We start from the raw sequence: 15,186 nt of genomic DNA on the forward strand, positions 1-15,186 counted from the left end.
GAGCCTCCACTTTTAGAAGGTAGGTATTGCTTTAGTATCTATACTAACGGTAGGAATTTGCAGTTAGAAGAATCCATCAGAAGAATAAGTTACTAACCTTCAGTAACGCTCTTTCTGGTAGATACTCTAACTGCAAGTTCCAGTCTTCTTTCCAACCTCCACATTCTGTGGAGTATCCTCTTTTTAACATCTAAAAAGGTCCCAAGTTCGAGTTCTGCACACTGATACTGACTGCTGCCAAGTGCTCATTGCCTGAGGGAGCGGAAAGCGTCAAGCAAGAAACAAACTTCACCCCACATGAGTGGTTTTTCTATACGACTCTGCCTGTCTTTTACTTGGCGGTACAGACTTTGTGGAGCCACACCGTGCTCCTGGCAGTGCACTAGAGCATTGCTGAGCGCTTTCCGCGTTTAGTTTGGTACCTAGGGAATATTCTAAAGGTGAGGAATCTGCGGTTAGAGTAGCAACAAGAAAGCGTGTTACCAAAGGTAAGTAACTGGTTCAATAAGAAGAGAGTAGAATGTAAAAAAAAGTGTTATTGAACAGGAATTTAAAAATAAAAATGGTCATCTGTCTTTTAAAAGCATATCTGCTGTCTGCAAAGAGGCAGAGAGATGCATTGTTTGTGGATTCCAAGATGATGCCAGAGATGAGAACTAATGTTACAAAGAACTTTTTTTTATTCTGCCCCCGTGCTGTTTATTAAATCTAGTTGTGGGATTTTATGCTTCAACCTCTATATTTTAGCAGATTAGTACCTCCTAATGCATGTTGTCGGAGTAGGGATTATTGGAACCTTTAAATGTGCTGGAAGAGTAATGTTCCTTTTTAAAATAATGCAGTTTTGGCAATTAATATTCTGCCAATGTGCTGAGACTAATCTTTCTAAATTGCCTACAATAGGAGAGATTCTTAATTTAATAGTATATTTTTTCCAGTTATTTCTGTGGATGCCGTAGTGGAGTATCCAGAGAGTCTTCATAGTCTTTAAATTTCACTGAGATTATCCATTTTTATCATACTTTGAGTTAATATGTAAACTTTTTTAAATGATTGTCTTGCCACCAATAATACATTCTATGTTGACTGCTTGCATTCATTTGTTTTAAATATCCATTAAAAACATTTTGAAACTTAGTACATGCGCTTTTTTCATAATCCTTAAACATTTCTGATCAAAGGAAATGTATTGCATATTAAACATTAAAATGTATTTGGAATCCTGTGTTTCCATTTCAGATCCAGAAGGTAGTAAACAAAAAGCTGAGGGAACGATTTTGCCACAGGCAAAAGGAGGTTTCGGAGGAAAACCATAATCACCATAACGAGCGCATGCTATTTCATGGTGAGTTCTTAAGAAAGCACTACCAATGGAAGCCCTCCTTTTTATTATTACATGCCAAGACTGTGTTACTATTCGGTACTGTCGATTTAACAATCTCGTCTAAAGAACAGGTTGTAAATTGTTTTTGTCTCGCTCAAGATAGAGCATGCATCCCCTCTTGTGAGACCTTTTGTTATTTCACAGGGGGCTCATAGGCTACCATTTGTTTACAATTGGTTGGCATCATTGTTCCTCTAATTGGATTGTTTCTTATTCATCAGATTCTGTATGCTTCCTGTCTCCATGTGTTTGTCCCTCCCCTGGAGCATGGACGCATTACTGGGTGCTCAACTACTCTCTTTTTCAGGCACTACATTTTTATTTTTATTTAAGCACTCTAAGCGAGTGTGTGTTTCTCAGCTGTACCACTGATGTACTTCTCCCACCTAAATCTTCTTACCCATCCCCTCCTGCACACCCTCCGTTGCCTGCTTGCCCAAGTTCCTCCCCTCTCTACTGTCCTTGTGGTTGCCCCGCCTACATGCCTTTTTCTGTGTGCTTCCATTGCCCCTCTGCTTGCCTCGAGCACCACCCGCCCACCCTCTGTGGTCTGAGCGCTCTGCCATCCCCTCTCACCCATGCTCTTCTCCCGCTCGCACATGTTGATTCAGGAGCACACTTCCAAAAACGAAGAAAATAAAAAGTGGTTAGACACGTAAAATGATATGCTTTTTTGTTAAAAAAGACAAGCAATCACATTCAGCATAATGTGAGCTCAAAACCCTAAGTGCTAAATACAGTGTTTTTGCACACCAGACAGAGACCTGTTTGCAACCCACATAAGACTCAAAATGCCAGGTGCCAACATCACCGAATCAAGGGAAATGCCCTATTGATAGATTGGTTAGGGACATTTTTGTTTTCTTTTCCCCAATACCATTAATTCCAATATCAGTAGACAAATACAGACACTCAACCATGATGCTAATCCTATTGTTTCCTCAGTGGGTGAGACAGATATGGTTTTTGAACCTGCAGAACTCTTTAGGAGAAATATTAAGCCTCCCAGCAGTTCTGGGACCTTGAACCAACCAGCCCTCAACCTGCTTGCCTGGCTCCTGAGTACATAGAACTTCCCACAAAGGACTATGGAGGTGCTCAGGGAGGCTAGGTGATCAGATACGCAGAGGTGTGCACCACAAAGTGGAATAGATGTATCCACTGGTGAGAGAAACAGAGACTCATGAACAATAGAAGTGGGGAGAATGTGGCCAATACGTTTAACACTCACTCGAAGGTTGGTGTTGAAAGTCTGTGTTAACCTAACTATACATCTGGCTGCGTTCTTCCAACAACTAGAGACCCACTGAAAGAGCCTTGCGCATATTACCCATCCCTAAGAGTGGTCATGTACTACCCGACTGAAACTAAGCATTTAAGAAAAGGAAAGCAGTTCTTAGTTTCCTCTGCACCAGCAGGCAAAGGGAGACCTGTATCCAGGGGTAACATTGTATGATGGATGGTGCAAACAATTCAGATATGCTACAAAAAGACGGATGTTAAATTTGTGGATACAACAACAGCATTTCCCTCAGGGAAAAAGAGCCACAATAGCCTTTTTGCCAAATACTTTAATCAATGACATCTGTATGGAATCTACCTAGTCCTCCATATGCGCCTTCCGAAAACATTACTGTGTGGACATTCAAGTAAACCGAAAAGCTCAAAGTGGATAAAAAGAGCTAAAAACACGTGTTCTCAAGTACAAATTTATTTCTGCCCAAAATCCCTAAGGAGACCAACACTGCTAAAAAATTAATGCACAGCATGGTAATCTAGAAAAGCTTCACACTGCTAAGTAGTTTTTCAACCTGAAGAATTTGAATTTTCTGGATTCACATGCAACCCTATCGCCTCCTCGGAAATGAAGGGACACAACAGGCGGATAGAGGAAGAGGCAACACAGAGAGAAAGAAGTTAAGACCGCAAAGGAAAAAAAGAATCTGAAAATCTCAAGCAAGCACAGGAACATCTGAGGCACATGTCTGGTGTCACAGGGGGTGAACATACCACCAAATGATTGTCTACAACAAAGTCAGCACAAAAAAAAGGAGACCATTGTTGGTCAGACCAATTGAATGTGGAATAATGCACAGCCTGTGAAACCAGAATATTCAAGTTTCAGAACTACTACAGTTAAGCATCCATATTGTATGGGGTTATTCACTTCCTCTAGAAAAGTTTGCTAATTGATGCCTTAAAGGTTAGTTGGTCACAGGGCCTCCAGAAGGCATTTCCTCCCATTCTTAATCGGTCAATGCTCCTCAGTGATCCTGTCAGACTGAACGTTGAGGAATTGATATACCAGTCAATTGGAACTCTGCATTTGGGCACCTCTTCTGCACAGGGTGGACCTGCTCTCACAGCAAAATGGTCTAGTCCCTCACCCTACACGTTTGCTGCACGAATGGAGAGTGAACAGGGCTAGCTAGAGTCTTTTTGCTTACCAGCTACATTTCTGGATACTATCTTAGCTGCTTTGAATTATGCAACAAAATCAATTTATGCAGGTTATTTTAGTAAGTTTCTTCAGTGGTGCAAGTTGGAAGGCTTGAACCCATTTTACTTATCTATCTTATTTTCTACACTTTACATCTTTATTTATCAACAGTCGATCATTGGCTGCAGTTAATTTGACTGACTTGTTCACTTTCATGTATCTTCCTGACCAGCTTTCATTGTTTAAGTCACCAATAGTGGTGCACTTTCTGAAAGGTTTACTCGACATGTTACTCTTACTCTGTTTATTGTTCCTCAGTGGGATTCGAATATTGTCTTGACTTTTCTTAAGCCATCCCCATTCTAGCCGATGCACAGTTGTCTGGTTCAACTTCTCATTCTCAAGATTGTCTTCTTGGTAGGAATGACTTCAGTCCATAGGGCTGGTGACTTCAAGATCTTTCTTTCGGTTCGACCACCATTCACTGTATTCAAACTGGATAAATTGGTTTTTCACACCTGTCCTCCTTTCCTACCAAACGTGGTATATAATTTTCAAATGGGTCAGTCCATCATGCTTCCACTTTTTTCTCTTCTCATACAACCAGAGAGGAAAAACAGCTGCACAGACTGACTCCAGGCTTGTAGTATCACACGTAGATCACACTAAACATGATAGAGTAGATTATCACCTCTCTGGGCTTCACCAAAGCCAAGAAGACTTTAACCAAACACCATTTCATGTTGGGCAATCCTCTGTATCAATATTTTGTATACATGGACCACAAAACTCTCTCTTGAGGGTATTCAGGCCCACAGCGCTAGGACCCTGGCTGCTTCCATGGTTCTAAGCTGAGGTGTTCTACAGAAGAGCCACATGGTCATCACTGCGTATTTTTGGTAAACATTACTGCCTCAAAGACAAACACACAGTAACGAGTGCTGTGTACATGGTTTCCTTGGTTAACTAGCACTACTCAGTCCTACCTCCCAGAGGTTATTGGTTTGGTGATCATTCATAAGGTGAGGAATTTGCAGTAAGATTTATCCATCAACTGAAAATTATAAAGATGTAATATTCTTGCATGCTTCTCAGCAACCACTGCCCTCCCCCTCCTTGGTAAGTAAGTTAATAAGAACGAGCCTATAGACTAAATTACATAGAGGTATCTATCTGATTTCACCTTTCCCTAGCCTAAGTAAAAGATTCGGTTGGACCTCAAAGCTATTAGTTTAGGTAAGTTGTATTCCTGAGCTACATATTTTAAATAGTACTTATAATGTAAAGGTTAATGATGGCAGAGGTCATGCCTGCAAAAAATATTTTGTTCCACCGCTTTTTCCATCGGTCTCTGTCATGCTTGTGAGTACACCAGCTCAGTTGTGTTACCGAGATAAGTGACATTTGGGATGAGATAAAGTATTTTGTGTAGAAATTGTTTGATGGTTGCAGCATAACCATTGTCCTCCGTATTACATAAGCATGACAAGTTAATAATGATATTCTGAATGTAAAGATCATACTCCCTGTTAAATGTAAATGTTCTAGCTGAGTACCCAATACCCTTTTTAATTTCTTCTGCAGGGTCTCCCTTCATCAATGCCATCATTCACAAAGGGTTTGATGAGAGGCATGCATACATTGGAGGGATGTTTGGAGCTGGTATTTATTTTGCAGAAAACTCTTCTAAGAGCAACCAATATGTGTATGGCATCGGAGGAGGAACTGGCTGTCCAACCCACAAAGATCGATCATGTTACATCTGTCACAGGTTTGTGTCTAAGTTAAATACCCATCTAATGGTCTTTTGCTGTCGCTTGTTTTTGTTCTTGAATGAATTATTAGAAATGTCAGTAATGTGATCGATAGGCATGGACCCTAGCCAGCTCACTTTACAGTTTCCTCACTAATAATAGGTAAGTGACCCACAACCCACTACTATACAGGCTCATGCACATTTCTACCTATAATCTAAAAGAATTAAATAAAAAGGCAGGGCATGTGTGGGGCCGGAGGGGTATAGGGTTATTTATTTTTTGTTTTTTACCAAAGTGATATGAAGTACCCTGTGGTGGCCATAGAGAACCTTGTCCAGTGGTACTTATAGAGAGGGTATACAGATGCAAAATAGTATGTTAAACCTGTTGGTAGTGCCTTTGTTGATCATAGTAGCAAGGACAGTGTCTGGGGATAGCCCACTGAAGTTTTGTTCCTAACATGATCACAAAACCTTGCAAGTTTAGGGATTTTTAAAGACCAGGAGAAGAGACAAAGACCATTTTAGGCTTTTGACTCCAGTATCCCTCCAGGTTGGTACTTAAAATTTCCTGGGGCGATTTTTGGATTGAAAAATTACTGATGGCTACATGATGACCCTCTCCCTCTCAGAGCTTAATTGAATTTTTATCTGGGCTCCTCCTCCATTTTGCACCTATTGTTTAATATGTTTTCACTGTGGCAGAAGTACTGCACATCCACTCTTAAGTACCACATAAGTGAGCAACCAGGAGTCAAAATAATTCCCATAAAATGGGAAAGCCATGCTAAACCGGATTCAAGAAAGGAGCATTTAAAGGCCTGACTATATTTTAAGCATCGAAATAGGCAAAGCCGTTATAATCAATTCCACAGTGTCTAACCAGAAATCCCAAATTCTCTTCCATCTTTAACAAGGAAAAAAACTGGATAGTTTGAATATACATATTGTAACTGTGGAGATATGGAAAACAATATTGGCTGAAACATGGGCAGAGAGAAGGCCCAGGTGGAATTTTGTTTGTAAGATCTTTGAAAGAGATTAGATGTGCTGTTGCATCAGTATTGGAACTTTCATAGATTCCCATGCTTTGTATCATTCCCGTCGTCGGAATGGGAGCCTCATAAATGAAAAAATATATAATAGTAATAGGTACAAAAGAGAAAACTAGGCCTAGGACTCATCTCATTTTGTAGCTTATCAACCTCTTTTTGTAAAAGAGACCAAACTTTCTGCAACAACCAATCAGAAGAGCCTCACCCCTTGGAACCTTCCTGAGAGAGCCTCAGAGCCTCGGATTTTCTACTGCACATTGTGCTGAGGGAGTCTCCACTGGGCTTTACTCAGTTTTTTCTTCTTCAACTTTAAGACAACCTTTTTTTTCTTGAAAAATGTCCGATAAGGTAAAGAAAGCTTTGTTCAAGGCTTGTGCTACTTGCTCTAAAAAGCATCTGTATGTAGATGACAAGCATACAGATTGCATTTATTGCTTGTACCCAGACCACAAGGCTACAGAGTGTAAAATCTGCAGGACCTTCTCTACAAAAACTTTGAGAGACAGGGAAGGACGTCTTTTGACCTGGCTCCAAAACATGAAATCGAGGAAGGAGGTCGTTTCCAGTGATGATGAGGATTCTTCTTCGGCTTCCTCTTCAAGGAGATCAATAAAAAGGGGTAGGTCCTCCTCTTCACCTCTACTGAGCCTCCTTCTAAATAAACTCAAAAGATCTCTGATAGGTCTGGTGGTTCTGGTCCCCTAAAATCTCCTCACCGAAGTGTAAAGGAGAAAGTGGGATTGAGTGCTGAGGTGATATCTACTCAGAAAGGTCCCCAGGAGCCTTCAGTGGCCTCTCCGCCTTCAGAGAAACCAAAAGGTTTTTAAAAAAAACCTGCTTCTTTGCCTCAGGACTCGAAATCCGTGGAGAAAACCCGCTCGTCGACTTTGACATCAGGTACGTCGACGACGACGAAAATCCATCATACTGCCAGTTCTGCCCTGTCGACGGGACAGTCGACGATGGCAGCTTCAATGTGGACGATTGGACTGTCTTACTCGTCGACGAGATTGGTAACGAGGATGACGCCGACGGTGGTGTCGACGATAACATCGTCGACGACGCAGCTTTCATATTGACGACTAGCTCGTCGACGGTGCCGTCGACGCTTACATCTTCGTCAACGGTGCTCTTGTTGACAACGGTTCAGTCGACGGTGTTGCGTCGACGGTGGAAAAAGTACTGATTGTGATAAAAAGACAGCTAATTATGCCTGAGATGACTTCACCGCGAAGGGTGACGCCCCTACCTCCTGCTTTACTTTTTGATGAGGATAATTCAGAGGAGAATGAGGATGAAGACAATGATGGTCCTAATGGAGATGCTTACAGTCCTTTGCAGCTCAGAACTCGGATTCTGATGGCTATTATGAGGAGGTGCGTCAACCTCCTCCCAGAGAGAGACTGCAGGAACAATTCCAGCAAGGTGTTGTGGCAATGCCTTCTTCGCTTATATCAGACCTGCAGATGATGCTCATGGACTACAGGAAGCGGTTTCCTTCACAACCTCCTGAAACCATTCACATGCCTCTTCCTCCTGCACCACCTCCCACTACAACGGAGGTTCGGCCACGAATTCCAGAATCTGAGGAGGTTGATCAACCATCAATTCAGGTCCATACAGTTCAGGATGATGATGATTTCTCGGACGACGGTGGGGATGTGACGGAGGTCCCTAATCCGAATAGAGAATGGGACGATTAGGTGCCACCAGGCCCATCTTCTCCTTCACCAGATCCAGTGGATTCACCACCTGCAGACATAGGTGGTTTCCATAACCTCATGGAGCAGGCTGCCAAACGGTTTGGTTTGCCAGTTACTACAGTTCAAACGGACTGTTTTCTATGATTTCAAAGAGCCATACAAAAGATCCGTCCGCTCTATTCCCATCATAGACCTTGTGTGGTCTGAAGGAGTGAAAGCTATGCAATCTCCAGCAACCATCATCCCGGTCTTACTGCGACTAGAAAAGAAGTACAGGGCACCTGATGGTAGCCCTGCGTGTCTGGTTGGCCAGCCAAGGCTAGACTCCGTGATCTCCCATGCGGCCCAAAGGAAGTCGAAGAACCCAGCAGCTCCTCTGACCTCTCCACCGGACAAGGAGGGTAGACACCTGGACAATGTGGGGAAGAAGTTTTCCTCTAGGTCAAGTGCCTCCAATGCGTTTGCGATCTTAGGCGCTACGATCGCCAGATGTGGTGCGATATGGCTCCGTTGATAGACCAATTACCGGAGACTACTAAGATGGATGCACGGAAAATCTTGGATGAAGGAGAGCGGTCTTCTGCAGAAATAATTGACTGCGCCATGGACATAGCGACAACGGCTTTCAGAGCCCTAGCAGGTTCGGCTGTCCTTAGGAGACAAGGCTGGCTTCGGGCGACCTGGTTTCGCCCTGAGGTACAGAACAGGATGTTGGATATGCCTTATGACGGTGACATGCTTTTTGGAAAGCATATCGATGAGGCCTTACAGGATATCAAAAAGGACACAGAAACAGCCAAGTTCTTAGGCACTCTTCAATATCGTAAAGTGCCATTCCGAGGAGGGGGGGAAAGAATTTTAACAGAGGAGGATACCAACAACCTTACTCCTCGTATTCAGTCATCGCTGTCCTACAGACCCCAGTATACTCGGAGGCAAGGTCAATCTGCTTCTTTAACTCTGCAGCAAGGCAAAAGCCGTCAAGGTCGCCAGGTTAGAGACAATGCTAAGCGTCAATAGCGGCCTCCTGGCTCTTTCTACTGTTCCTACCCCTCCGAGAACATCAGTGGGGGGCAGGACCTCTCATTGCCTGAGAAACTGGAAATCGATTACATCAGACCAGTGGGTCTTGAATATCATTCGGTGTGGCCACACCTTGGAGTTTCAACAGCTTCCTCCAACCAGAGCTCCGGGCGCCAGCGAGTCGAAACATCTATGGCTCTTACGTCTCGAAGCCCACCAACTCTTCATCAAGGGGGCAATAGAATCGGTCCCTCACTCACAAATAGGGAAAGGTTTTTATTCCAGGTTCTTCCTGGTTTTCCGTATTCGACTCTGCTAGGAGATTTCTACTTCTATGACCCAGCCCCATCCTTTGAACCGGAGTATCAGAAGATGGGTGGCGAGGAGGATTGGGAGGGGTCCGAAGACCCTCTGGCACGTGAGTGCCAGTCTTCTCAGGTCTGGGCAGGTGAGCTAGGGGAGGCCAGTGGTGTGGACACTTCGCCTGACACTGGTTTGGTCTCCCCTCCTACCGTGGCTACGGAGGAGGAGGGCTGCCTATAGTGTGGTGCTGAGGCGGGCTGCCAAGGCCTTGGGCCTTGAGCTCCCCGTCGTGGCCGTGAGGACTAACCTCCTCACTGAGGTCCTTAAACCGCAGGCAAGCTTGGCTGAGCCTCTGCTACCGTTTAATGAGGCCTTGTCAGACGTTCTTCTGGGCACTTGGTCCAAGCCCGCTACAGGTCCGCCTGTAGATAGGAACATGGCCAGGCGACCCTTGCTTCCTGTCTACCCACCCCGAGAGCCTGGTCATCCAGGCCTCTAACTCCCAGACCGCATTCCCGACGGCTCCCCCCGATCGGGAATGCAAGAGGTACGAACAGTATGGTAAAAAGATGTTCTCCTCACTTAGTTCGGGGTTGCGGTCAGTCAACACCGCGTGCCTCTTGGGCCGTTACACCCACTCTCTGTGGGACACGGTCACGGACGTGCTGCCACAATGTTCGGAGGGGGTCCGGACTAAACTCACCCAAGCCCTTGTGGAGGGTCGAGATGCGGCACGGTATTCCATCTGGTGTTGGCTGGATACCACGGACTCGCTGGGCAGGGCGATGGTAACGACGGTGGCTATTCGTCGCCACACCTGGTTGGGGTCTGCCAACTTTCCGGCTGATGTCCATAACACCCTTATGGACATGCCGTATGATGGCCGTCGCCTCTTTGGCGACAAGGCAGACAGTGCGCTTGAGCGCTTTAAGGACTCCAGGGCTACGGCCAAGTCCTTGGGCCTCTTGGCCCCGCACCAGCAAACTGTTTGCTTTCGCTCCTTTCGTAGCCAAGGAAGGGGCGCCCCCACACGCCTGCCAGACACGGCCCGTAGACTAACATCCAGCGCGGTGGTGTAGTGGTAAGCGCCATGGAGGTGCTGGGGACAACGGCGAGGTCAGTCCACACCTACCCCTGCAGCATCCTCCTCGTAACCCTCCTAGTCCGAGCTTTCAGGCCCATGTGATGCCAGTGGGGGTCGAGATGCGGCACGGTATTCCATCTGGTGTTGGCTGGATACCACGGACTCGCTGGGCAGGGCGATGGTAACGACGGTGGCTATTCGTCGCCACACCTGGTTGGGGGTCTGCCAACTTTCCGGCTAATGTCCATAACACCCTTATGGACATGCCGTTTGATGGCCGTCGCCTCTTTGGCGACAAGGCAGACAGTGCGCTTGAGCGCTTTAAGGACTCCAGGGCTACGGCCAAGTCCTTGGGCCTCTTGGCCCCGCACCAGCAAACTGTTTGCTTTCGCTCCTTTCGTAGCCAAGGAAGGGGCGCCCCCACACGCCTGCCAGACACGGCCCGTAGACTAACATCCAGCGCGGTGGTGGACGTGGTAGGCGCCATGGAGGCGCTGGGGACAACGGCGAGGTCAGTCCACACCTACCCCTGCAGCATCCGCCTCGTAACCCTCCTAGTCCGAGCTTTCAGGCCCATGTGATGCCAGTGGGGGGCAGGGTTCGCCATCACCTCCTCCACTGGCGCACCGTCACATCAGACAGGTGGGTGCTGCAAATCGTCCAAAGGGGCTACTCCCTCCCCTTCGAGGCGACCCCTCCAGCCATGCCAGCGCAGTACCACCACGTGCCGGGGGATCACTTGAGTCTTCTGTGAGAGGAAGTTAGGGCCCTCTTGGCCAAGGGGGCCATCGAGCTAGTTCCTGGGCCAGAAGTAGGGTGTGGTTGTTACTCCCACTACTTTATGGTTCCCAAAAAGGGCAAAGGTGACCTACGCCCTATCTTGGACCTGCGGAACGTCAACGGCTTCCTCCGGAAGGAGAAGTTCAAGATGCTGACTTTGGCTCAGGTCTTAGCTGCCCTGGACCCGGGAGACTGGATAGTAGCGTTGGACTTGCATGACGCTTATTTTCACATCCCCGTCCTGCCGGCCCACCGGCGTTCACTGCGGTTCACGGTAGGCCACGAGCACTTTCAGTTTACCGTGCTCCCCTTTGGCCATACCAGCGCCCCACAGGTGTTCACGAAAGTGATGGCGGTGGTCGCAGCTCATCTGTGCAGGTTAGAGGTTTCAGTCTTCCCCTACCTAGACGACTGGTTGTTGAAGGCGGGCTCGCCCCAGACAGTAGTCCGCCACCTCCTGACTACGGCCAACCTCCTGCATCTGCTGGGGTTCTCCATCAATGTGCCGAAGTCACACTTGTGCCTCTCAGAAGCTCCTTTTCATTGGAGCGGTTCTAGACTCGGCGCAGTTTCGGGTTTATCCTCCCGAACAGCGGGTTCGGGATATTCTGGCTCTGATTCCGATCTTTCAGCCGTTCTCCCGAGTCTCGTCAGGTTGACGCTGCGCCCTCTGGGGCTGATGGACTCCTGCATCCTTCTGGTGCATCACGCCCAGTGGCGGATGCGGGCTCTGCAGTGGGACCTGACGTTTGTGGGCCCAGCATCATGGAAACTTGTCCGACCATGTCTTTATTTTGGAGGGCAGTCAAGACAGTTGCAGTGGTGGCTCACGGACCGCGATAGGGTCAGTGGCAGATCCCTACGTAGTTGTGACGGACACGTCCCTCCAGGGCTGGGGGGCCACATGGGAGAGAGGGAGATCAGAGGCCTCTGGTCTCCAGCGGAGTCCCAGCTCCTTATCAACATTCTGGAGCTGCAGGCGATTCGTCTTGCACTGAAATCATTCCTTCCCTCTGTCCGGGGAAGTCTTGTGCAGGTGTTCACGGACAACACCACCACCATGTGGTACTGCAACAAACAGGGCGATGTGGGGTCGTGGACCATTTGTCAGGAGGCTCTGCGCCTCTGGACATGGCTGGAACACCAGGGCGTCACCCTGGTGGTTTAACACCTGGCAGGTTCCCTGAGTGCCAGGGCAGAGGAACTCAGCCGCAGGTGCATAATGGATGACGAATGGCGTCTGAACTCTGATGTGGCGCAAGGTCTCTTTCTGCAGTGGGGGGAGCCTTGGTTAGACCTATTCGCCACTGAAGAGAACACGCAATGTCATCATTTCTGCGCATTGGAATTTCCAAGGCGGCACTCGCTCGGAGACGCTCTTTGTCGCAAGTAGAGCTGCGGTCTGTTGTACGCCTTTCCTCCTATACCACTTCTGACCAGAGTGCTGAAGAAGATCAGGCAGCGACTGGGCCCAAGTCATCCTTGTGGCTCCGGACTGGGCACGAAGATCCTGGTATCCTGAGCTACTCAGCATGTCAGTCGATCCCCCGATTTGTCTGCCTCTTCAGGAGGACCTTCTGTCGCAGCAGCAGGGGACGGTACTACACCCCAATCTGTCCAGTCTCCACCTACATGCTTGGAGATTGAGCGGCGACAGTCGAGGCCATTTGACTTGCCTCCTGAAGTCTGTGATGTGATTCTGGCAGCCAGGCGTCCCTCCACAAAAACGGTATATGCCTGCAGGTGGAACAGATTAGTGGCATGGTGCACAGCAAAGGCTGTGGATCCACTCTCTGTCCCCTTTTAGAGCTCTTCCTTCTGTCTCTTGCCCAGTAGGGCTTTGCTCTGGGCACTATCAAAGGCTACCTCTCTGCCGTTTCAGCCTTCTTAAGGCTTCCTGATCAGCCTTCTCTTTTCAAGTCCCCTGTTGTAAATAGATCATTGAAAAGCATCACACACATGTTCCCTCCTTTTCCCTTCATGATGCCTCTGTGGGACTTGAACCTTGTTCTGACTTTTCTGATGTGCGCTCCCTTTGAGCCACTTCATAACTGTCCTTAGTCTTCTGACTCTTAAAGCTGCATTCCTGGTTGCCATCACCTCTGCCAGGAGAGTGAGTGAGCTCCAGGTTCTATCTTCAAAACCTCCTTTCCTCTCTGTCCATCCGGACAAAGTTGTTCTGAGGACTCGTTCTTCTTTCCTGCCCAACGTAGTCACAGCCTTTCACATCGGGCAGTCCATCACCTTGCCCGCCTTCTTTCCGCATCCTACGAAGGAGGAAGAGAGGCTCCACCATCTGGACCCAAAACGCACGCTCTCCTATCTAGATTGCAAACGCCAGTTCCGGGTGGACGACCAGCTATTTGTTATTTACGTGGGCGCTAAGAAGGATGGGCGGTGCACAAGCGGACCTTCTCTCGGTGGGTCGTCTTGTGCATCAATGTTTGCTACTCCTTGGCGAAAAAGGGGCGTCCTGTTGGGCTGCGCGCCCATTCCACTCGGGCCACGGCGGCTACCACTGCCCTGGGTCGGGGAGTTCCCTTGCAGGACATCTGTCAGGCAGCTACGTGGACCTCGCTGCACACGCTTGCTAAGCACTACCGCCTGGACAGCCAAGTCCGGAGAGATGGCTTTTTCGGCTGTTCTGTTCTCCAGGACTTTCTGGTGTGATCTTGGTTCGCAGACCCACCACCGGGGTTGGTATTGCTGGGGTATCTATTCTAAGGTAAAGAATATAACACTAACGTGTTTCTTTCAGATGCACAAGTTACTAACCTTCGGTAACGATATATCTGTAAGAAACATTAGTTAGTGTTAGATTCTTTACCGCCCCACCCATCCTCCCCGTTCTGCGAACCGAAATGTAGGGTTAAGGACATCCCTTTCAGGGCCCTAGTTTCATGGCACCAGTTTAGGTTTCGATCATGGCTCTGCGTTACTGGCACGGAAAGCTATGTACAGAACTGACATCTGAAAGAGACACGTTAGTGATAGATTCCTTACCTTAGAATATCCCCAGGCGTCAGACTGGATCCAGACATTTTTGCGTAGCAATACCCCTGCGCGTCGGTAGGCGTCGTCTGCGGCTCCGCGTCTGTCGTCTGCGTCGTTGGCGCCGGAATGACGTCGTCTTGTTACTTAGACGCCGTCCATGCTCGCTGACGTCAGTTCTTCTTTTTTCCGCACCAGCTAGCGCAGATCCGGAGAAGCTCTACCCCTAGTCATTTTTTGACTGACTTTTTGATCTTTTTGATCATTTCTTTTTTTTTTAAACAGATTTTTGAGTGCATAATAAGCATATATTCTGTAACGCTCTGTCACCCAGAGTCAATCACCATCATCATGAAATTTGAACACATATGCAGTTATTTTCTCGTGTTACATTATAAGAAGAAAAAGAAATGCAATTCAAAGATAGGACAAACAGGTCCCTCCCCCCCCATCCCCCCACCACCCGCAACTCCCTCCCCCTCCCTATGCGCTGCTGCCTGCTCAACTGGGTAATACGCTTTCAGTGCACAGTATAGTACTGCCACTGACCATTGTACAGAAGTGCCAAGGTAGTCCGGCTACATTCGAGGCTGGTCCGTGGTGTCATCGGGAGGCGGGTCCAGCTCCAGACCACGATAGACCGCCCACCGCTTCCACACCCTATAAT

At 47.6% G+C, this 15,186-nt stretch overlaps 1 protein-coding gene across 1 annotated transcript in view; it reads left to right on the forward strand.

Annotated features, from left to right (window-relative positions):
* TNKS (tankyrase) overlaps positions 1–15,186 on the forward strand; it is a 700,580-nt gene that overhangs the window by 661,977 nt on the left and 23,417 nt on the right. Inside the window, exons 25-26 of the mRNA XM_086961923.1 lie at positions 1,240–1,345; positions 5,409–5,595. Of these exons, the coding sequence (XP_086818049.1) occupies positions 1,240–1,345; positions 5,409–5,595 (293 nt within the window). The remainder of the gene's footprint in view (positions 1–1,239; positions 1,346–5,408; positions 5,596–15,186) is intronic.

This window comes from Lissotriton vulgaris, chromosome 3_1, assembly GCF_964263255.1.
Source record: "Lissotriton vulgaris chromosome 3_1, aLisVul1.2, whole genome shotgun sequence".
Classification (NCBI taxonomy): domain Eukaryota; kingdom Metazoa; phylum Chordata; class Amphibia; order Caudata; family Salamandridae; genus Lissotriton; species Lissotriton vulgaris.